This window comes from Cygnus olor, chromosome Z (assembly GCF_009769625.2).
Source record: "Cygnus olor isolate bCygOlo1 chromosome Z, bCygOlo1.pri.v2, whole genome shotgun sequence".
Lineage (NCBI taxonomy): Eukaryota > Metazoa > Chordata > Aves > Anseriformes > Anatidae > Cygnus > Cygnus olor.
Window position 1 is genome coordinate 22,238,433 of NC_049198.1, and position 22,109 is coordinate 22,260,541.

The 22,109-nt window shown below is 42.4% G+C and overlaps 1 protein-coding gene and 1 long non-coding RNA gene across 9 annotated transcripts in view; one reads left to right on the plus strand and one right to left on the minus strand.

Moving 5' to 3' along the window:
• The window catches only part of ADAMTS6 (ADAM metallopeptidase with thrombospondin type 1 motif 6), a 157,799-nt gene extending 148,187 nt beyond the window's left edge, over positions 1 to 9,612 (minus strand). For 3 of the 7 annotated variants that reach the window (XM_040540685.1, XM_040540686.1, XM_040540687.1), the window contains exons 1-4: positions 9,523 to 9,612; positions 9,022 to 9,168; positions 3,794 to 4,182; positions 2,641 to 3,005 (exon numbers count right to left, since the gene is read on the minus strand). In XM_040540685.1, the coding sequence (XP_040396619.1) occupies positions 2,641 to 3,005; positions 3,794 to 3,890 (462 nt within the window). In that variant the 5' untranslated portion in view covers positions 3,891 to 4,182; positions 9,022 to 9,168; positions 9,523 to 9,612. Of the gene's footprint in view, positions 1 to 2,640; positions 3,006 to 3,793; positions 4,183 to 4,346; positions 4,552 to 4,885; positions 5,958 to 8,243; positions 8,592 to 9,021; positions 9,169 to 9,522 lie in introns of those variants that run through there. The other 4 variants (XM_040540681.1, XM_040540682.1, XM_040540683.1 and 1 more) reach the window with 4 other exon arrangements.
• Positions 9,613 to 11,542: 1,930 nt separating this feature from the next.
• Positions 11,543 to 16,335, plus strand: LOC121061602. Of its 2 annotated transcripts, XR_005815180.1 has the most exons (4): positions 11,543 to 13,519; positions 13,850 to 13,889; positions 13,990 to 14,101; positions 16,091 to 16,335. It is a non-coding gene; the product is annotated as an uncharacterized LOC121061602 (long non-coding RNA). The 2 variants fall into 2 exon arrangements; XR_005815179.1 differs by having other exon boundaries at positions 11,543 to 13,889.
• Positions 16,336 to 22,109: the final 5,774 nt, after the last annotated feature.

The following is a 22,109-nucleotide window of genomic DNA, read 5'->3' on the forward strand; positions in this document are numbered from 1 at the left end:
TCTCAGTGAACTGGAATAAATGGAATGCTTCAGTTTTGCTTGTGAGCAGCACTCATCGTTTAACATTATTACTTCCTTTAGAGTTACTCAACTTAAAATGACTGGCTTTGGGACAGATTTTAATCAAAGACTATGCAGAATATGACTGGCAGTCTCTTACAGACCAAAAATCAGACTGGAAAATACAACAAATGTCTTGAGCACAAATACATTCTGACCATTAATTCAAAACCAAATAATAGCACCCTTAATATTCACTTCCAATTGCTTTATTAAACATGTTCTAACCAGTAGCTTTATAATAAGATATTTGCCAGTAGGAATCATCATTTTAAAATAACTCTCTGATGGATTTATCTGAATTGAGTGGTAACTCCCATAAGCAGTGCTCTGGGACACTCTGCCAATGCAGTCTGACAGAGGAGTTTCTGTGCTGTAGAGGACCATATTGAGTCCAGCCTACCACTGCAGAGGTGGAAGGATTAGAAGGATCCCTGCCTCTTTGATAAAGAACCATGTGTCACTGCTGCTTCTGGAGCATGACAATAGCCTCGAGTGTATGTCATTCAGCCTTTCTAGCAGATGCAGTGGACAACTGACACTTGCAGTCCCAAGTAAAAGGCACGACTCAATAGTCCCAGTCATGACGTGCCCAAAAACCTGAGGGTGCCATAATCCTCACTACAAATACCAGGAAGAAATACAAAAGAGCTAACAATAACTAACAGCGCTGAAGATGACAACTAAACTGGGCAGCATGCCACACTGAACTTAACTTTGAAACACAAAGCTAATGTATGACACCTAGAACCACAGAACTAGGTCTTGAGCCCAGCCAAGCAGCACGGCTGAAGACAGGGAAAACACATAACAATGGGAGTGCCAGAGTCACCTCAGGGTGTGAGGCACGAAAGCAAAAAATGATTCTGCTTTGCCTCAAGAAGACTTCACTGAGCAGTGACACCTACCACGCTGCTAAATTCTTTGAAGAAAACAAGTACCATGAGGAGCAAGAGATTGGGGAAGTTGATACGAAAACGTGTCAATTCTCCTGCCTCATCCTACTCTTGTTTTCCTAACATGACAGAAAAACAAGAGTTGGCAAAGGCAAGAGCAAGTGCTATTGACTCACTCCCTGGCAAACATCAAAGAGGAACCAAAACGGGAGCAACATGTCACTGACAGCAGGCTTCAAGGTGGGCAACCTGTCTGTGCCTCAACAGGGAGAAACCCTGGAGAGCTAGAGACATGCAGCCTCTTCTAAAAAAGCGAATCCTGAAAGCAGGGATTTGCTCTCCATAGTATTTTTATAGATGACAAGAACTCAAATGCAAAGTGATCTAGTATATTAGCATAAGAGCTTTAATAATGGCATCAAAAAGGTTATTACAAGGGAACTGCAAAACCAAAGTGAAAATTGTACTGAACTCAGACCTATCAGCTCCAAGTCTGCATTGACCAAACTAAGGTACCACATTCAAGAGATCTACATTTTAACTATGTTTCTTTAGAAATGTTCACTTACCCCTGGAAACCCCCATTAAATTATTTTTCCTCAAGAGTACTCCAAAACATTAACCTAGACAGTATCAGGGACAACACAAATAGCTTGGTGTAACATGCTCTACCTAGGTATGAAGCAGCAGGCTTTTGTTTGTAAATAACATCCCAAGAGTCACAGTTCTCTAGCACTTCTAAGGATTAAAAAGGAAATAGTATAGCAAGCCTGTGTAGTGGAGTTTTTTTTGCCTCATTTACCAGTTACTTAGATCTGTTCACTCTTAACAAGATTGACCAGCATTTTGCTATATAAAAACAGAATGAATAACCACAATCTATATTTCACTAGAGAAGGTACTGAGCTCTTGATTTAGTATTTCCTAGTCCTGCTCTTTTATTTCAGTATTTTGGTACTCAATAGTATGGCTTTGTTGTTGTTGTTGTTTTCCAGTTTCTGTCATGAATAAAAGTTTTTTCCCCATGAAAGGACTACTATCGTGTTATCAAGAGATGAACAGTAAAAGCTGAGAATAGAAGAGAGAATTTCTAATCCTACTTTTAAGTGCAACTGTTTGATTTGTAGACAAAATATTTCTAGAAAATTTAAATAATTCCGTGGCTGGTACTTGCAAATGATCTACTTTCCTCTTCATTCTGAACTTATACCAATAACGACTACTACACCAGGCAAATCATCTTCGTTATTTACTATAAGTTTCTAAACCCAAACTCTCAAAGACAGCAAGGGGGGCTCTTCAGTTCAATCAATGTCTCACTGAAGAGATTCAGCATCCTAATGGAATGAGTGTTCCTCCTCCTTTCCCAAGTTTGCAACATTTTGATCACCTGTAATAACCTCACAACAGCCCTAATCTTGCAGCCCTAGTGCAGACACTGTAAACACTGAAAATGTTGCCTGCTAGAGGACTACAGAATTGGGTCCTAATGCTTACAATTACGCTTGAAGAACTGAAGACAACTTTTCCCCAGGACCCAGATCAGGTTTTAAGGGACTGCTGCACTTTCCTGTGTTTGCTTCTCAAAAGGATTCAAAAAAACTGAAATGCCAGTTAAGTTCTTCCATATTTTAAAAGGAACAAGCACACTATTATTATACTAAAACATGTAACATGCACTTACCAGACCATTGCAGTTGCTTAAGGCCACTTTAGTTGTACTGTGTTGGTCTTGCAAATATCCTGTGTAATGACAGTGGTCTAAAAAATCGTGCTTCCATTGAGGTCCATCTTTCCCCCAGTATTCTACTGTAAAATGTCTGGACACCAAATCTGTGTTGAGAGTCAGGTTTAAATGAAAGTGCTTGCCATAGGCAGAAAGTTTAAAAAATAACTTAGATGCTGCCAGTTCTTGGTCATAGGGGTCTGTGCTCCTCCTCCTTCTTGAGGGTTTAGCATTTTTCACAGTAAAGCTGAGGAAGGCTCCATTTTGATCAACCCTTATTGGGATTGTTAGCTGGTAGTGTTCAAGGTAAGACAGGAATTCCTCTTTGTAATCACAAGGTAAGACAGTCCATGGAGTGGGCATAGAAGAGAAGAAAATATAACAGGAAACAACAAGTAGTAGTATAAACATAAACCATATTTTGGCTAAATCTCATCACCCTCATGAGTAAAAGTCATTTTTAGGTAAACACATGATGTAGATAGAGCTTTACTAAAGAAAAGAAACTGTTCTTTCCTTCTTTTTAAGTCACCAAAACGTGTTCTCTTTCATATTAATCTGATGTCACTGGAAATAAAGTTTTTAACTACGTATCTTTTCCTATTCACCCAAAATATGTAAACGTGGGGCTAAATTCTACCTAAAAAGGACGTATTCTTCCCATTGATACCATTCAAAGACAAAAGCTATTAGATCCACCTGCAAGAATAAAAACAGTAGTAATGAAAAGTACTGTACTGTAAAACATCTAAATGACTCTTCTTTCCATTAAAAACCTATAAATGTTAATGGATCAAAGTAAAATTAGATCCTTACTTCCTAGTTTAAAAACATGATAATGACTTTATGGCAAGTCTTTAAACTATTATAAAGTACAACATTTTACCAATTTAATTTGCGACGTTTTCGTATGGTTAAAACTACAAAGAAATTAAAGCAACAATTCAATCAGCTTTGTTATAATCAAGCTTGAATGACAATGAATCATGATAAAAACTAAGAGCAGAGCCTCTATGATCTCATTAATTATACAAACATGGTTTAGAAAATATATCCCAAATGCAATGTAAAAATCAATGACTCTTGTCAGCTACAGAAGTTGGACCCCTACCTTGAGAACTATATGTAAGCCTGTTGTCACTGTGAAATTCCGATGCAACCATGACTAGGCTCAAAATCCATGTCCACGTCTTCCAAAAAATTTCCATAATTTAGAAAAACAGAGAGCTTTTTTTTTTTCCTCCTCCTTGGAGGGCTACCTGTGTGCTATAGAGCTAACTCCACTCCAGAATCGCACCATAACAGGTCTATTTACTTTATTCTATTTCCAAATTAACTATTGGATGTTCCACTTTTTGACGGGTATTCTTTTCCAACAACCTGTACTTTCTTCTAGATCTGCAGTCATTTTCTCAATTCAAAATAAGTTGTTGTAAGATTCCTTAAGATATGAGTAAGATGTTAGACTGGGTAGCTACTGAACTTGCTCCGTTTCTCTTCCTGAAAAACAAAACAAAATGAGTCAAGTTAAACTTTCTACTAAAACAGATCTGTCCTGCAAAATATTAAGCCGCCATAACGTACTATGCAAAATATAACACTGTGAAATAGTATTCATCCATTACCAATTTTAATATCCAAGATCACAATCTTAAAAAAATTACCATTAATCTTTTACTAGTAGCTCAACACAGCTTAAGATGTGCATATCTGTTTCAAGTTGAACAGGTGTGAGAATTTATAAAAATCAAGGTTTCTTATTGCTCAAATACTGTGTTCAGGCTTGTTCCAGCTATAATCAATGCACTGTAGTCATCAATTTCAGCAGAGAACAGCTATACCCAATACACTGGTAGACACGGGAAGAACCTGGGAAAGAATCCAGAGCAAAGTTATCTGATCTTTCTGCAGCATGTATTTTTTTATTACTTGGGCCTGGGTTCTGCTTATGCCGGCAGAATTTTCGTTCACTTAAATGAGAACACTGCATTCTAGTACCAGAGAAACAATTTCAGTATTTGAAATTATTCACCCATACATGTTCTGAGATAAAACATTTTTGACAACAAATGCTTAATGTATACAAACTACAGTTGGATATAGCAGAATATATTCTTATTTTCATTTTGCAGATCATGGGATTGGGAGAAAAACGCTTTATTTGCCCTCCCTAGCCCCATTTAAAACACGTTTGCAATAATACCGAAAAGCAGCTCTAGCTGTGACCAGGGATTAAATGGAAGGTCTCTGCAGCCACCTAACAGTCCAGTAACATGGGACATGAAACCATGTGTTGTGTCAGCTGGTAATAATCAGTCCTCTTAAGCACTCTTAGCACACCTGTGCATAGAGCAAACTCTGCAGAAGCAGGCAGAACAGAACCAGAACACCTGAGAAGGAAAAACCATTCAAAAACACATTACCAAAAGTGTACACAGTCACTTATACATGCACCAGATGAATTTGCCTTTTTAAAATTCTCGGAGCGATTTACAATGTTCATTCAGACAGGAAATTCCCCTGCAGTCCATGGATAATTTATAAAGGTTGAAGAGTTGTATGTCACCTCAAGAAAAATCAACATCACGCAAATCCCATTTATTAACATCACAGTGAATATCAGGAAACTTCTTAGCCAATTTGAGATGTACCCATTACCAGTAAATGACCTGACCGTTCCAATGCCTAATTTTAACATTTCTTCCAAGACAGCACACAGGATTTAATCAGGTTTGGAGGGGGAATAAAATATACTTTGCAAGCATAGTTTGGACTTAGTAATATATTTTTTTCTGGGGAAGCAAAAGGATTTAGCGATGCCATTCACATAAGGCAAGGCCTTAGAGGATGTTAATACAATCTCTGATATGGCCTTCCATGTAAAATCGTTATTTTCTAGCTAATATTTAATTACAGCTTTTAGCCTTTTACAAGTTTTGAAGAGGCATAATCAATCCCATACTCTTCAGCTACATTAGTACAATGAAGAATATGCCTTACTTCCAACCTGAAAACATCTAGTTTCAGATTCCACTGAATCTTGCTTTACATGTCTGCTAATGAGCTTTTTTCTCCTTGCACAGACAGTTATAGTCTGATACAATCAACTCGACACTCCCTGATAAGCAGCTCAACCTACTCACTTTACCTCACTGCGCAATACAGTTTCCAGATGCCTAATTATTTTTACAGCTTTTTTTTTTCTGAGTCCTTTCCAATTTGTCAGCATCTCTTTTCATGCACAGACACCAGAACTGGACAGTAGTCCAGCAATGGCTCCGTACTGCCATATATAGAGACAACACTGCCTCACAGCTTTTACTTAGCCAAAAAAATCACAATGGGGAGCTCACATTCAGCCTGCTAGGCTGATAATAAATCACCCAAGCATAAAGATCTCTGAAATTGTGGTGCCTAGGGAGTTCAGTAGCTCTGAATACCAGAAGCAAACTATGGTGCCCAATATTTAGTCACCACTTGGTCAACAGCACCCAAGCATCACCTGTGTCCTGTATTCTTTCAGGGGTCTGTGCAAAATGGTGTCCCTCATCCTAAGCCTTGGTCCTCACATAAGAAAATCTCCTTTCACATTAAGCTTGCTGGAAGTTTCAGTAGACCTTTTAACCTCCTTTCTAAAAGTATTATAGCTGGCTTGTGCGCTGGTACAAAGAGGGCAGACGCAGCTCTATTAAGGCTATGGATTCAGAAACTGGAATGGACGTGAAGGATAGACCAGTCAGGTAACTCCAGATAGAGTACTGACACTATGAAGTGCCCAGCATCTACACCCTCTTCCCTGCAGCATCTTTCTTCCTACCTTTGAGATATATTTTCAGCATTCCAGTTTTATTGTGGTCATTTAGATCACTCATGTCATCAGCACTAAGCTCATACTAAGAAGCATTTCCTCTGCCTCACGGTTGAACTACATCTCCGTCCACAGTAAAATAGGTATGGCTCCCTAACATTTACCTGAAGCTACAGTTCCTGCTTAATTACAAAAGTACTGCCAAGCAGCAAAGAAAAAATCGTTTGATGTGTTTCTAAACCTAGAATGCTGGTGACAAAAGAGGTACTGTAGTGGGATTTCTGCGGAAGCACTTGTGACAGAGCTGCAGTCCTATCTTCAGTGCCTGGAGACTCCTACTCACTGAAACTCAACGAGGATCAAAAAATAATTTGAAAAAGGGGGCCCATAAACACACACAACGGAGGCTTCGGGGCAGGATGCGGATCACTGCGGGCTGCCCAGCCACAGCGCTCAGACCAGCCACCTCGGCGGCCTCCTCCTGAGCAAAGGGACGCGGTGAAGGCGCCCGGGGCAACCGAAGCGTCCCCTCAACTGGACCCGGCTCAAGCCTGCCGGCCGGCAAGCCGCCAAGCGACAGCTCCCCGCCGCGCCGGGCGGAGCACCGCCACACGGGCTGCCGGCGTCCCCTCAGCCGAGCGGCGGCGGGCTCTCCCGACACGACACCCCTTCAAGCCCCGGCGGCACACCGAGGCCGCCGACCGCACGAGCCAGCGGGGGCGAGCTGAGCGCGCCGGGACCTGGGGGAGCGACCGGGGGGCTCCTGGCAGCGGGCTGGGCTGGGCGGGGAGCGGCGGCCGGGGGCCGGCGGTCGCCGCCTCCCCGCTCCCTCCCTCGGGCAACGGCCTCGCCGTGGGGCCAGGGCCGCCCAGCGCCCGCCGCCCCTGACGGCCGGCCCGCTGGTGGTACGAGCGGTTGCTACGGCAATGGGGAGAGGAGAGGAGGGGAGGGAGGGAGCGAGGGAGGGGAGGGGGTCAGGCACCCGAATGCCGTCGCAGGTATCGGGGCTGGGAATCAGCAGTGCACCCCGGGCTGGGCGGGCAGGAAAGGAGCGGGGCCGGGGGCAGGTAGGAGGGACGGGACGACTCTTTCTCCCCGGGGAGTGAGGAGAAAGCGAGGCGAGAAGCACACACACACACCCGGCCCCGCCGGGATCCGCTGTCAGTGTCGTCCTGGGGGCGAGAGATACAAAGAGGCAAGGATAGCACGCCCGGGGCTCGAGAAATGTGTGTGAGCGTGTGTGTGTGTGTACACGCATAGCCCAACGCGTCCACACAGGCGTGCTGCACACGCGTCCGCGCACACAAACCCTTCACAAGACCTACTTTGCGGGAAATACTGGCGTTGAAGCAAGCTGGAGGTCACCAGACACGCATCCCTCAAAGCAAATTCACAAGGGAAAGGAATGAAAAGAAAAAAAAATTAGAAAAAAAGAAAGGAGAGAAAAAAAAAAAAAAAAGAGCCCTCCTCCCTAGGGAGACGGGAGGGAAGAGTCTGGTTGCTGCGGTGGAGCTGATCCTAAAGTTAACTTTCAGCAGCCCATTTCCAGACAGCAGCGCTGAATCTATTTGGATAAAACGCGTGTGACCCAGACACTTGGCGTTTGGCCCAAACGCGTTGCACCGGCAGCCCAAATAAAAACAAGAGTCTGACTCTCTCCCTCCCTCTCTCTCTCTCCTCTTGTACAACAATGAAAGAAATTAGCGAAGACAAAACCCGCACACACACCGCCGGGCAGCGAGAGCCCACTTACCTCCCCCCACCAAACAATGTCCCTTTGAACCCCGGGCCGCAGCGCAGGCAGACGTACTCCGATTTAAAAAAAAAAAAAAAAAAAAAAAAAGAAAAGAAAAGTAAAAACGAAAAAAAAGCGCGGCTCCGCGGGGTTAAGAGTCTGGCAATTCCCAGGCGGCCCGAAGTAAATCAAAACCACACGCTTCCATCTTCCTGACGAGCCCGGCGAGCGGCGGGGCTGCGGGACGGCGCTGAGCCGAGCCGAGCCCAGCCCGGGCTCCTGCGCCCCGGCACGGCCCCGGCACAGCCCTGGCACGGGCTCCGGCCGCCCCAAACGCCGGGCTGCCCGGGCTGCGAGCAGCCCCGAGCTGTCCTGGGCTGCGGAGGGAGGGAGGGAAGGAGGGACGGGACGGGACGGGGGGGGGGGGGGGGGTTGCTGCTGCTTTGGTCTGCATCTGTTTTTTGGTTCGGGGATTTGTTTTGTTGTTGTTTTTCCTCTTCTTCCCCCGTTCACCGACGGTTTAGTATGGAAGTCGGAGAAGATGGAAAAAAGGGAGTAGTAGTGGAAAAAAAGCTGCACGGCTCGAGACCGTACTGCATAAATCGCTGCTCGTCTTGGTCGAAAAATCCTCGCACCCCCTTCCCCCATCCTCAAAGGTTTCTCTCTGAAATTACTCCAAATCCACCTCGCCTAATGCAAGATAAAGCTCCCCCCGCTCCCCAAAGCCCTGCACGCACCATTACTCGGGACACGAGAAAAGCAAAAGTTTCATTGAATAGCGCGAAATCTTCCTTACCGTTCTCATCTTCAATTTCTGATATAAAGTAAGTTTCAAACAATAGAGATTGCAGAGGACGGTTCCCGTATTCCTCTCTGCTTTTCCCCTCTGAGCAAGCAACCACCGGGGTTATATTCTCCAACAGAATCAAATTCTCTAGCCTTCCTAAAAGGGGTTTTTTAGAAAACGGACCGACTTGGCAGGAGGAAGGATGCCATCAATTCACCCAACCTATCACCCTGCACATTTTGTCTTTCCAACGAGGAGCGGGGGGGGGGGGAGGTGGAGGGGGAGAGGAAGGAAGGAAAAAGAGGCTTATATTGGGGTGGGGGTGGGTGCCCTCCTCTCGAGCAGCCTCCTCTGTGCAAAATACCATGTGAATACCGTGAGTGGGGGGGGGGCGGGGGGAGACAGCGCGAAAGGGGGAGGGAGGGGAGGAGGGGGGAGGAGAAGGAGAGCGGGGGGGAGGCAGGCAGAGCAGGAAGGACTCGGGAAAGCTCGGCTGAAGTAGCCCCAGACCTCCTCTCGCTGCCGGCCCCCGGCCAAGCCGAGCGCGGCGGCGGCGGGGAGCCTTTGGCAGCCTCGCCCGGGGGACGGCGCGGAGCACGCTGACGTCAGCCTGCAGATGTGCCCCGGCTCCGGCGCCGCGCCCGCGCATGCGCGCCGCGTCACGTGGCGGCGAGTGGGGGGGCGGGGGTACAGTAGGGGTAACGAGAAACAGAGGGACGTTGTGTGTGGGGGGGGGTGCTGGGACGTTAACGGGTCGGCCGACCCCCGTGTGGTGAGGCGAGGGGGGAGCCCGCAGCTCGGCCGGGCGGTGGGCACCCGGTGGGCGGCGTGCAGGGCCTGCCTCCTGCATGTCCATCCCCTCCCCGCAGAGGCGCGGGGGTTGCCGGCGGAGGTCTGCCGCCGGTCCCCGGACCGTTTTTTTTCTGTGGGCTTCCTTCGAAATAACAGCAATAAACAACCCGTCGCTTGTAGAGGAGGGCGAGCAGGCGGCCGGCGGGAAGCCCACCGCGTAGCGCTTTCGCTTTCGCTTGTCGCGAGGAGCCCAGTGGCACGGGGGAAGGCGCTGAGGGGACGGAGAGCCGGGCAGCCCTCGGTAGCCAAAAAAAAAAAAAAATGGAGAAAAAGGTCCTCCTGAATCTCAGGTTTCAGGCTCTTTGCTAACACGTTTCCCAAACGGTGCCTGTGTGCTCGTTTCGGTCCCGTGCCGAGGCAGGAGGTGTGTGATCCCTCCGGAGACCCTACAGCGCTCGGCCGAGCCGTGCAGGCACCGCTGGGGCTGCTCCAGACGCAGCGCCAGGCTGCGTGGCGGAATTGCATTTCTACGCATAACCGGGTGAATTTTCTTCCAACAGTCGGTCCGACGGAATAAGCCGCTGCGCAGGCACTCGCGTCTGTCACCAGCCCCGCTGACATTTCCCTCCGGGTTCAGTCAGCCCTTATCCACCAGCCCCTCGCGCAGCCGTTAGGCACGTTAGCGTTAGGGGTTTGCGAAAGGGAGAAGACGTTAATTAACGGCCGGCAAAACGCGGAGCGGAGCCGCTCTGCCTGGCGGCGGCGGGACTCGAACCCCGGTCCCCGGACTCGGACCCGTGCGGCGGAGCTGCGCCCCGTGAGGCGTTGCTCGGGCAGACGGCGCCATCTCGCGCCGGCCGGCGGGCGACCTCCGCCGCGGCGGCTGCTGCTTGGACTGGCGCCACCGGTCGTGTGCCCCCCTTAAGCCCTCGCCTGTGATGTTTCTTGTCATTTATAAGGCGATCGCAGTCAGATACCTTAGCCACACCGCGCGTCTCGACGCAGCGGTCTGGTGGAGAGCCGGTCGAGTCTCTTTTTGACAGGACGCACGGAGAGTTTTTCCCCCGTCCTCCATCGGGACCAAAAATAACGTTTTGAACAGAGACGCACGTGGGCCAGTTGCCTCCTCCGATGTGGGAGACCTGCCTGCGGATCGGGACCTGCCTCAGTCAGAGTGGGGAATGCTGCCTGGCAGCTGGCAGGGGGCTCTTGTGGTGGGGGGGGACCGGGCTCCCCCTGCCTGGAGCTGATCCACGGCCCATGACTGATTAAATACTCATCAAGCTAAAAAGAAAGACAGCTCAGCACTGTCTGGCTAGGGCACTTACACAGGTTCAACTCCCTGCTCTAAATCAAGCAAAGCAAAGATGTGGGCTCTGCAAAACCCAGCTGCTTGCTCAGACCAACAAGTTATTTATTCCCTGTCCCAGACAACTAAATTTTCTTGCCTACACCCACTGCTGGAGCTGAGGAAATGTTTCCAATAGCAATTTTGTCAAAACTGGTATATTACCAGGAAAAGTTTCGGCTCCAGTTAAAAATTTCCTGACCATCTACAATTAGAATTTCTGACAGAATTCCCAATACATTTTGACTTACCTGTTTTGCTTTTTGCATATTTTTTTATTTCAGAGTGAACCTGGTTTAGATAAAAATAGTGAGCTTACTTGATTACTTTTATTTTTGTCTCATCAGCCTGAATAATATCCATATGTTTTTGATTATCAGCAACTTTTTGAAAAAGTAACTCGCACAGAAAGTCGTATGCAGATTCTTAGTATTTTTTCTTTGCTGGGAGTAGAAGTCTATCTCAAACTGTCAAACAGCAGAGATAGGAACTCTACTATGAATTCTGATAATAGGTGCAAGCCATTCTGTGTCTCAAAGGCTCTGGAAGGGATTACAGATTTATTGAGCACAGAGGATATTACTCCATGTCTTAATGTGTTTGTTAGTCTTTGCTGACCAGGGAAGTAGCTAGCTAAAGCACTGAGCACTCTCAACTCTACTTTAGGCCTTTGAATCCTTTAGCATGTCAGTCAACAGCTGATAAGATTGGCAAGCACACTTCTTTGTTTAAATAAGTATTTACATTAAACTTCAATTTAACATTGCTAGATATACTCAGAGTTATTTGGGGTGGATTCCAGGAATCTTGCTATTAACTCTAATAAATATGGAAGAGAAAGCTACAAGTTTTTGGTGCGCAGTGTAGTTCTGTAAGATGAGATTCTCATTCCCTATACGCTTGGATAGACACGCTTGAAAATACATGTTTTCTCCAACATGTATCTTCATCTGGTCACAGAAGACTCAAGTGTCATAACCTATCATGTTCAGAAATATCCCAGCAGTGCTTGGGGAGAGAATAATCATTTTTTTTTTAATTTAGTATAACAGAATAAATGACACCAGTTCTGTACTGACCCATTCCTGATCTGGTAAATTCCATGTAAGGAATCAGAAAATAATTCTCTTACTATTCCTCTGTCAGGGCTGGGAAAAACTGGAATGTGGCTTTTAGAACATACAGCAAATCTGTCAGATTTCTCATTTGTTTGCTTTTCTCCTCAGTATGGCTACCTCCTACTTCAAATTAGATTACAAATCTCCTCCAGAGCTGGACAGCAAGCTACTGCTGCCTTTGGAGAAGCTAATAGGACAATATTGACAACCTACATATGTTCCCATTGTATTGTACATAACTTCTACCACCATGTAAATATGCTCACACAAGTAGATGAGCTCATACATCATCCACGCTCCCTAATTTAGACATATCCATAAGCTAGCATACTTTTTAATTGAATAACTTCAGATGGCTTTCTTAATTCAACTTTGATTGAAAAAGTCTTGATGTGTGAGGTAAAGTAGGTGACATACTTGCTAAAATATAGTTGATCACACAGTCAAAAAAAAAAAGTGCACAATAACCTTGCATTTGCCTGTGCTATATGTCCTGTGGTTTATCTGTGCTTATGGGGAGAAAAGCAGTACATAAGGGCTTCGTGTACGTAAGGGCTTCATTTTCAGTTCCCTGAACTAAAAGATCACAGGGTTGCTTGAAGGTAATGATGCTACTGAGACCCAGTATCTTTCACTGGCATTTTCTCGTAAAAAGCCTGAATTCAAATTGCTTACAAATCTCATCTGCCTTAGCAGGAAGAGGTGTTCAGCCCAATAACAATCGCTCTCCATGCAAGAGAGGTAAAGGCTATTGTGCCTGGCACGCTGTATTTCAGTGTGCCAAGAAAAGAGAGAATGCATATCAAAGTGTCCTTTCAACTGGAAAAATGCACCCCTTTTGAGCTGAGCTGTCCTTGATGGCCCTCTAAAACAAAATTCACAGCAATTAATTTTGTTTCAAGTATGGTCTTGAGGATCCTTCTGTCCGGCAATGCGGATGTTGCCAAGAATATCTTCATTTAAATATGAAGAACCTCACTAAAGGCAAGAACCGTCGTTTTCTAGGATGCTCCCTGGGAGCAGCTGTTTGTGTTATGCTGATATGGGGCTTACCATCACCAGAGCCTTCTTAATTCTACAAGAACCCATGAACCTGAACAACCCGATTATTTTAGTGTAAGATTTGGAAATAAAACTGGAAAACTCAGTTCATGTAAGCTTGGCATCCCCCAGCAGGTCCTGGACAGCTTCCTCCCTGACAGAACACAAGTGAGGCAGAGCAGAGAGAAGATCAGAAGATGTGAATGTGGTGAGGGTACACTCAGGGCTTGCTCAAAACATGGAGGGGGTGGGCAGCGGGAGGGGTGTGATTAACTCTCTCTATAGTAAACCTGAAAAGAAGCTCAAGCTGATTAGGGAATCCGTTTAGCTGAATGGATATTTGCTTCAAATTTTCCAGACAAATAGATGGGCCTGATCCTATTCCTGATACAATTAAAGTAGAAAGCACAGAAAAAAAAATAATAAAGCTCTACAAAAGAACAGGAATTGCAGTTAGCAGAAAAGAACACAGAACTCAGATAAGAGAGTTGATTTCTTTCAAAGACAGAGTATATTTTTCCATTTTGTCTCTTTCCAGCTTTCCGCATCAAGAGAGAGATACCAAAAAGATTAGCCTGGTAGGCATAAACGGTTTGTTAAACAGAGCATTTTCCAGCTATATATATAATAATTTTTCTATGTATATATTTTATTGTTCTGTTATTTTCCTATTTCCAGATAAAATTGTTCATGAAATCTTAACAATCTGTGAGAATTACAAAGAACAAAGTTGAGACAAATTGTACAATGTGTGGACAATGTATATGGAAAATCTCTGTGGAAAAATCAGGTAAATGGTATTCCTCAAAGATTAATGTATACAGAAACATATATAAGCTATGCATAAATTCTTAGCAAAAATGCAAGGATTCAGTTACTTTGATTTTAGAATGTAAAACTTGGAACTAACTCACAAGACTTGGCTATCAGCATGCAGAGTACTGCAGCGTTTTGCAGTCTGGCACTCAGCTCTAGGAATGACAGCCCATGCAGAACTAGGTACCTTGGTCTAAGAAGCTGGGTGATTTGTTTAGTTTCTGAACTGGAGGATGGTTACAAAACTCGTACTGACAAGCATCGCAGACTGCTCATTTAGCATCTGCTGAAATATGTGGTGATTCTCCATTTCTTGGTACGCTTTGTATAAAAGCATGGACACATAAACTAATGTCCGAGATTGTAAAACTGGATTGTGAAATGAGCATGGATTTATTTCGAATGGAAAGAATTGGACTTTCCATATTCCTGGACGGTATAGCTGGAAAAGATTTATTAAAGACTCTAGAGCATACAGTGCATACTGCTTTGGACACAGATTACAGTTTTTGTCTAATTTAGATAGCTTTCTGGCATTCATTCTACCATAGCATCTTGTAACAGTTTATAAATTGAACTACCTTTAATAAAAGCTGTTAAGCCAATGGTTCAAGGAAGAATTGAAAACAAGGGTTAATACACACCTCTATTCTGGTAACTCTTGGGTATCCCCCCAAAAATGCAAAGACAAGTTGTGAACAAAGTAAGATGTTAGGTGGACATAGTAAGTATCCTTTCCATTTCTCTCTTCCTACCTCACAAGTAACTTCTATGTTCATTTTCATATAGGATTATCACAATACTGACATTTCCTTGATTAGTGAGGACAGTTATTCTTGAAGGGTGTTATTACAGCCCCCTTAAAAAGTCCACCATTTCACTTTTACATCTTATTTAGATTTGGCTGGCTTTGTGTGAAGGTGGTTTTCACAGCAGCGAGGGCTCTGACCTCCAAAAGCAAATGAATTTTGGGTATGACTCCCTAAGCAGATGAATTTTAGGTATGGCCCAGTAGCCATTTTTATGTTAAGAACACTCTTCAGCTTCTTCAGTACAAATTTTATGTGGCTGAACTTAAAAGAACTTTCCATCAGTTTTCAAAGGAGTCCACTGGTGTTATCAGGCATCCACTGCGCTGTTGGACTTCACACTGAGGCAGCCAAGGAACATCCATATATTGTGTTTTGCTGTTCTGCCATGACAGCAGTGATTTCACATGAAAGAGCACTAATAAAAATATCCCCCCAAAAGAACAAAATAAGTCCCCCAAAAGAACGGTTACTCTCTCCCATATAGTGACCACAACCATTTGTTAAATGAACCTGTCAAAACTCTTGGCTACCTATAAAAAATCTGGGAGCAAAAGCAAATACCATGATGGTTAAAAATGTATATTAAACTTTGATAGGACTTAGTGCTATGAATCTTCTGATATTCCTCCAAATATTCTTGAAATGCTTTCAGTTTTACATGTGTCTTGAATTTTTATTTTGTAAAAGCTTACTGTTGTGTTTTAAAGCTAAAACTAAAATAAAGAACTTTCAATAGAAGCTCAGAGTTCACAACATAAGTTTTCCAGCATCTGAAAAATGTCTTCGTATTTTGGTGACAAATCAGCCATGAGTTAAAAACACAAAAATAAAATTTGGTTCTAAGAAGTCAAGAGCTTATATTTCTTAGTTACAAGTCTATCTGCAATATACAATCTGTGAATTGAAGTATGGCCTGGGTTTAGCATACTTTTATTCCTGTTATAGCCGTTAAGTGATGATTTGCAATGAAAGGCAAGTTATACCAAAAAAGGATGAGTTTCAGTTGTTCTAAAAAAACTTTCAGAAAACTACTTCGATGCAAATATTATGGTTCAACAGGCTTGCACAGTATATACTGTAGTTCTGCATTCTAACATGAAATAACCATGAGACTATCCAGAGATAAGATGTTGGTTTGTGGTTGTTCACAGATGTTTGAGGGCAAAGGAGGAGGGAAAAGCAACTTGTTCCTGTGTTTGTACTTACATGGTGAGCCAAGATCAAAAGCAGCCTTATCCTCCATCTGGTCATCTCCGGAAACTCTGAGTTGGATTCAAGCTGATTATAGCAGCAACCTTCTGCACTCCTGAAAGAGTAACTTCTCCAACGCTTCTTTTCTTTTTTTTTCTCTTTCTTTCTTTTTTTTTTTTCCTAACAAACAAATGAACAAAAACCAAACAAGCAATATGTAAATAAATAAAAATAAAAATAAAAATAAAAATAAAAATAAAAATAAAAATGCTGTGTTCCCACAATGCCTGAAACTCCATCGGTGGTACTAAGGTCTCTGTATTATTTTCATAAACTTTGTATTTAAGAGTACATCAAGATACTTGTCAGACAAAATGGAAGTATTCAAAGTAAATGGAGTAATAGCTAAGGAAGTCTACATGCTTGAAGAAAATGCTAAACATTTATTTTCAGCTCATTGCATTCACAACTGCAACTATAATCCAGCATAGATCTGCACAATTTCATACACGGATCAGGTTATCTAGCAATAAATTGAGTAAGTTCTTATATAAATTATTGCATGAGCAGTTTTCTGCATAGATTTGATTTTATACTTAACACAACTCTTCCAGTGCAGCCACTTTGTATAAAGTTTAGCCAACTGTAAGCACCTACAGCTATCTTGACTTAACAGCACATTTAGGAGGGCAATCAAGCTTACACACTGAGAGCAAACACAGATGCAGATATCCCACCTGAAAGCACTTATCTATGGTGATACAACCAGCTATGGTTGGCATTTGCTAAGAGATCAAATGAGGCTACAAGGGACTTCAGTGCAATGAAGCATTTGTCACTCTGTAATGTAAGGATCTACATAAATCATTTAACTAAATTTGTGCAACATCACGCCCTCAGTTCAGCCGGTACAATTTTTATATCGGGCCCATGTACCTTTTAGTATGAATGTAAATGAGGTAATTTACGGTTACTTCCACCCCTGTAAGACTGCCTATTTCCCTAGCCTGGGCTCATAACTTTATGAAAATACCGACTTGGACTCAATGCTCCTTGTGGATCCCTCCCAACTCTGTGATTCTGTGATTCTCTGACACCGTTAATCACCTGGGGTTACAGCCCGGCCATTGAAAGTCTACACAGAGTGTTTTTATTTCTCATTTTCGAACAGCCGGCCCGGGTATCATTCTCTCTCTCCGTCCCCCGTTACAATGTCTGACTTTCAGAGGTGAGGAACAGAATTGGGATTCTCTCTGAATAAGGCTGGGGGAGGGAGCGGGCTAACCTTTGCTCTCTGTTTTACCCCAGATTTTCGGCTTTGCACATGAATGGATACCCTTCTATTGAGGCCTTTCTGTTGGGGGATGAAACAAATTAACTGCAAAAGAATACCACGGAATTCACTTTGTGCACTATCTCCGCAAAGTTTTTTTTTTTTCTCTTCTTTTTTTTTTCTTTGTTTTTTTTTTTAAGACCCCAAGGAAAAAAAAAAAAATCAGAAGTTTGAAATATCTTGTGCAAAACTTTCAGAATAGACAGGGCAGCCCAGCATTCCTCACAGTCGGCTCTACAATAAAACTGCACACAAATCTCTTACTAACTACGCACTTTCTTACCAAAGATGGAGTGTAAAATAAGTTGCTATAATTCTTCTGAAGTCCGTCTGTGGTTATGAAGATAAAATGTTTTGCGCTTGTTTGTTTAATCGCTGCTGCCCTCTAAGGACAGAGACTAGGTGCCTTTTTTCTTTCTTACTTCCTTTCTTTAGTTCAATAATTTGGGGATTTTAACAAAATATGCATAATGTGCAGAAAAAGATTTTTTTCGTCTTGAGGACAGAACTCTGGATGACAAAATGCCCACACTCTCTATAAGTACAATTATATGATATGATTGTTTTTCTCTAAGAGCCTTATTATGGTCGTGTTGTTAAACATTACACACGTTCTAGTAAATATGCCTGGGTGGACTTGTTGCTACCAGTGTCTTCTGCCCCCTTGCTAACATTTAGGCCTTTAAACATCTCAGAACTTTTTCCAGGTGTTTCGTCTATGTGTTTCATCTTGTATGATTCAATATGAAAAGCTTTGTAACTTCCATAAAATAATGTTTTGCTATTGAAAAAACATTTTTGTCTTGTCTTGTGGTTAGTTTAAACTCAGATCCCTAGAATTTCTCATCTTTGTATTCAAATAAGCAATTTCTGAAGCATTCAGACAGTTTGATAACTGTACAATACAAGCACTGCAGTTTTACGATTAGGAAGATCTTAATACTCATGTCTGTATTTCGCTTTACAGGCTGAGCATAAGTTGTAGTGGCAGGTGAATACCCAGGGCTTTGGGCTGTGAGGATTAGCTGGGACTGGGAAAGGGCTCACCTATTGTTGGTTATCTGGTTTAGACTCAGCTTTTCAGACAGGAGTACAGGCCCTCACAGCAAGTAATTCTGCTTTTGAGGTTACATTAATGTAGTCTAGATTACACAAATGATTTTTTAAAAAACACAGTCAAATTAAATTTAGGCTAATTAATTATAATTAGAAGGTAATTTGCATGATTAACGAACAGATTTTTAACCTTTGGAGAAAAAATGATTAAAACGAATTCCCCCTTTAATATAGTTTATTTGGGATTTGCTTCTTATCCATCTTTCCTGTTATTTTACCAAAATAAACATACTTAATTGTTTTCTCCATAATACTGGTAACAAGATCAGAGTTCTCCCTACAAATATGACAGCTTTTTCAGAGTAGGTAAATTGTACTTCCTAATTTTGCACTTGGTCCTCAGGCAATCATCCCATGGCAGGCAGCATAATGCTTTAAGCCCTTGAGCTATAGAGTCCTAGCCTGGCCAGCTGGAAGCAGAATAGGTTTCCCCTTACCCATTGCCAATGTGCTGGACTCAACCAATTCCCTGAAGAAAAATGACTATATACTTGGCACACGGCAGCTACTAAATTTAAACTCCTCCCGCCCCTATATACTAAGCTTTCTATCTGGTTCAACACTGAACTCCTATGATCTGGCCAGCGTGGATTCAGAAAGGGATCTTAGCCATCAATAAATGTAGTGAAAATGAGGCTTTGCTTTGCTTTCCCTTCCCTCATAGTACTAAAAGGAAGTTTCAGGGAGACGGAAAATGTGGCAGATGCAGCCAATCTGACATGCCATCTACAATCATTTTGGCTCCATTTCCTGCGCCAGTCCACATCCGATTGCACTGCTCCAATTCTCTCACGAATTACTGTCATCTGTAGCAGTGTGCGTGCCTAACCAGCAAATCTGAACCGAATGCAGATTTTCTAGAAAGGAATGGAAGAGGAAAATAATCTGAATAGTCACTTTTACTAAATGAAAAATATTTTTAGTTAGGGTTCTCAACTGTTCCTGGGACTTGTACAGATTTATTCAACATCATATGGAAGAATCATTGTATCCCCATCTTGTGATTGTTTAAAGTAAGTCCCACCAAACTGAACAAATGCTGGCTCTGTGACTTGCAGACATTAATTTAACCCTCACAACTCTTGAGTTCTTTCATGTCTCTTAATTCTAGAGAAAATTTGGTTACAGAACTAATATCTTTATGTCAAATGAGATTACGTTATAAACTAGCCATGTATGTTGTAAGCTTGATGGATGCTACATAAGAGATGAACAAATATGAAGAACTCTGGCTTAAGAGATCAGTAATGAAATTTGACTATGATAGAAGCAGAAGCATGGTTCTCTGACACTGTAAAAAATGAAATCAAGCTAATTTTGTGTTTGATTTCAATGAAAGCAGGATTGGCTTCTTTATTTTTATTAATCTATTTTTGACACTTAGGACTCTGTAACTATCTGCAGTTTCCATGATTCCTAAAACCTTTTTTATGTCAAGATGGAGTGACCCATTAAAACCTCTTACAGCCACCCTTAGTATGTATACCAACAATAAGATGAATGTACGCTAACTTGACAGAAAAAGAAAACGATACATTAGGTATTCAGAACCCATAACCACATCCCTTAAATTAAATAGAAATTAAAGAGGGATTTTTCCATTGCATTTTTAGACCAAGAACAGTGTGATTTTTTTCTGTGTGACATTCATATTCAAATGTATACCCCATATTAAGTCTAAACATAGTGAAGCAAAAGAGCCAGTACTACTTACAATATTTTTTGAATAAAATAATGGTTTAGCAGAAAGCAGTCTTTTTATGAGCCAATAACTTTACAAGTTGCACTACTGCTGTTGCTCCATTCCCCGCCAGTACACCATTTGGATTTGGGGCCAATAAAGAAACCTCAAACTTGTAGAAATTGTCTGTAGAGAAAAAAAATCAATGCAAAAAAAAATCAGTCAATCGAACAAAAAATACAAAAGCCTAGAGGGCATATCTTTGGGCTTATACTTACCAGTGATTAGTCTCTTACAGTGGTGCACAGTTTTCACCTCATTTTTTGAGTTTGAGAGTTTAGGAATAATGACAACAAAATTGAAAAGTGTTTATTTATTTTTAAAAATTATGTGTTTTTCCATTTAATACTGAGACAAAACTTCTGTTAAACTGTACAACCAGGGCACTTGTCTGAGATGGGAGAGATGCAGTTTCATAACCCTGTTTTAAAGTTGATGTTATTTAAAGTAACTGGAGCTGATTTAACATAAAAACCAAGAGAGAGCTATGCTGGACTGGTAAAGGGGTTTGTGCATTCCATTGCACAAATCAAGGAAAAGATAATGACAAGCTGTAGCCTGGATTTTAGCTTCCATAAAACTGAAAAAAAAGAAGTCCTGATTGGTTCCATCTACAATGGACTATAACTATTACAAGGAAAAAAAATCTATGAAATGGCACACCTTACACTGAAAGATTTCCAACTATTCCATCACTACATTTACAGAAACTTGTTTTATATTCAACTTTTTGAAAAGTTGCTATTTTCCACAGTTTTCTTACTCTTCGTAAAGCTCAAGAGAGAGAGTACAATTTGGACAATGCTCCTATAAATTGATCTGCCAGAACCGAAGAATGTCAGCAATCAGCATGCACAATATAAAAACCTTCGTAAAGAAAAGATGTTCCCTTTCAAATTCTTAACCAGGAACTATTTTTATTTGTTTTTTTAAATAAGGATAGATAACAGTATTAAATAAACAACAAATAGAAAGGTAATACCTAGCACGTGCTTGATCTTTGATGCACTGTTTTCCTGGGACAAAAAGTGTAAGGGAAGCACTACACATTCAACATGCATAAAAATCTGGTCACTTAGGCCAGAGGCTAAATACAGAAGTAAGTGTGCATCATCAGTTTATAATTTGCCTCTAAAATGCTGTTTATCAATCTCTTCCAACAATCTATTATTTGTTTTTATGACTATAACACTTTTTTCCACCTTCCCAGCTTTGTGTGTGGCAGAGATTGCCTTGCACCAAAACCTATTGTTGAGAAAATTATGCCCCTTTCTGATTCAGACTAATTTTGTGCTGGGAACAAAGGACTGGATGGTATGACTACATGACTGGATATTTATGGCCTGTTTGCGCAGTTATTTTTATTATTGTTAATAATAATATTTTCACTGTCACTGGCTTGGGAGCAAGTGGTAGGTTATTACAAAGGAAAGCACAATAGTGCTCACTTCGAAGGGAGACCCATAGCTTTATTATTATTATTATTGTTATTGTTATTTTCTGTAGGAATAGTTTTTGTAGTATTTTAGTATTTTCCATCTGGGCCTGGAATGCAGGTTCACCCACAACAATTTTAGACTTCCCCTGGAGGGTCCAGTCTGCAGTCCCTGTGCCGTGATTACCAGGGTCAGTTTTCCATTGTTTTTCTTTGTTCATACTGGAACCCAAGGCATTTTTGTGTAGCACTAGGTATCTCCTGTTTGGACAGTTTCGTACAGTAATCTTCTGACAAGTGTTCAGCTGAAGGTGGGGGAAGGACAGCTGAACGATCCACAGAGCTAACCAAGCT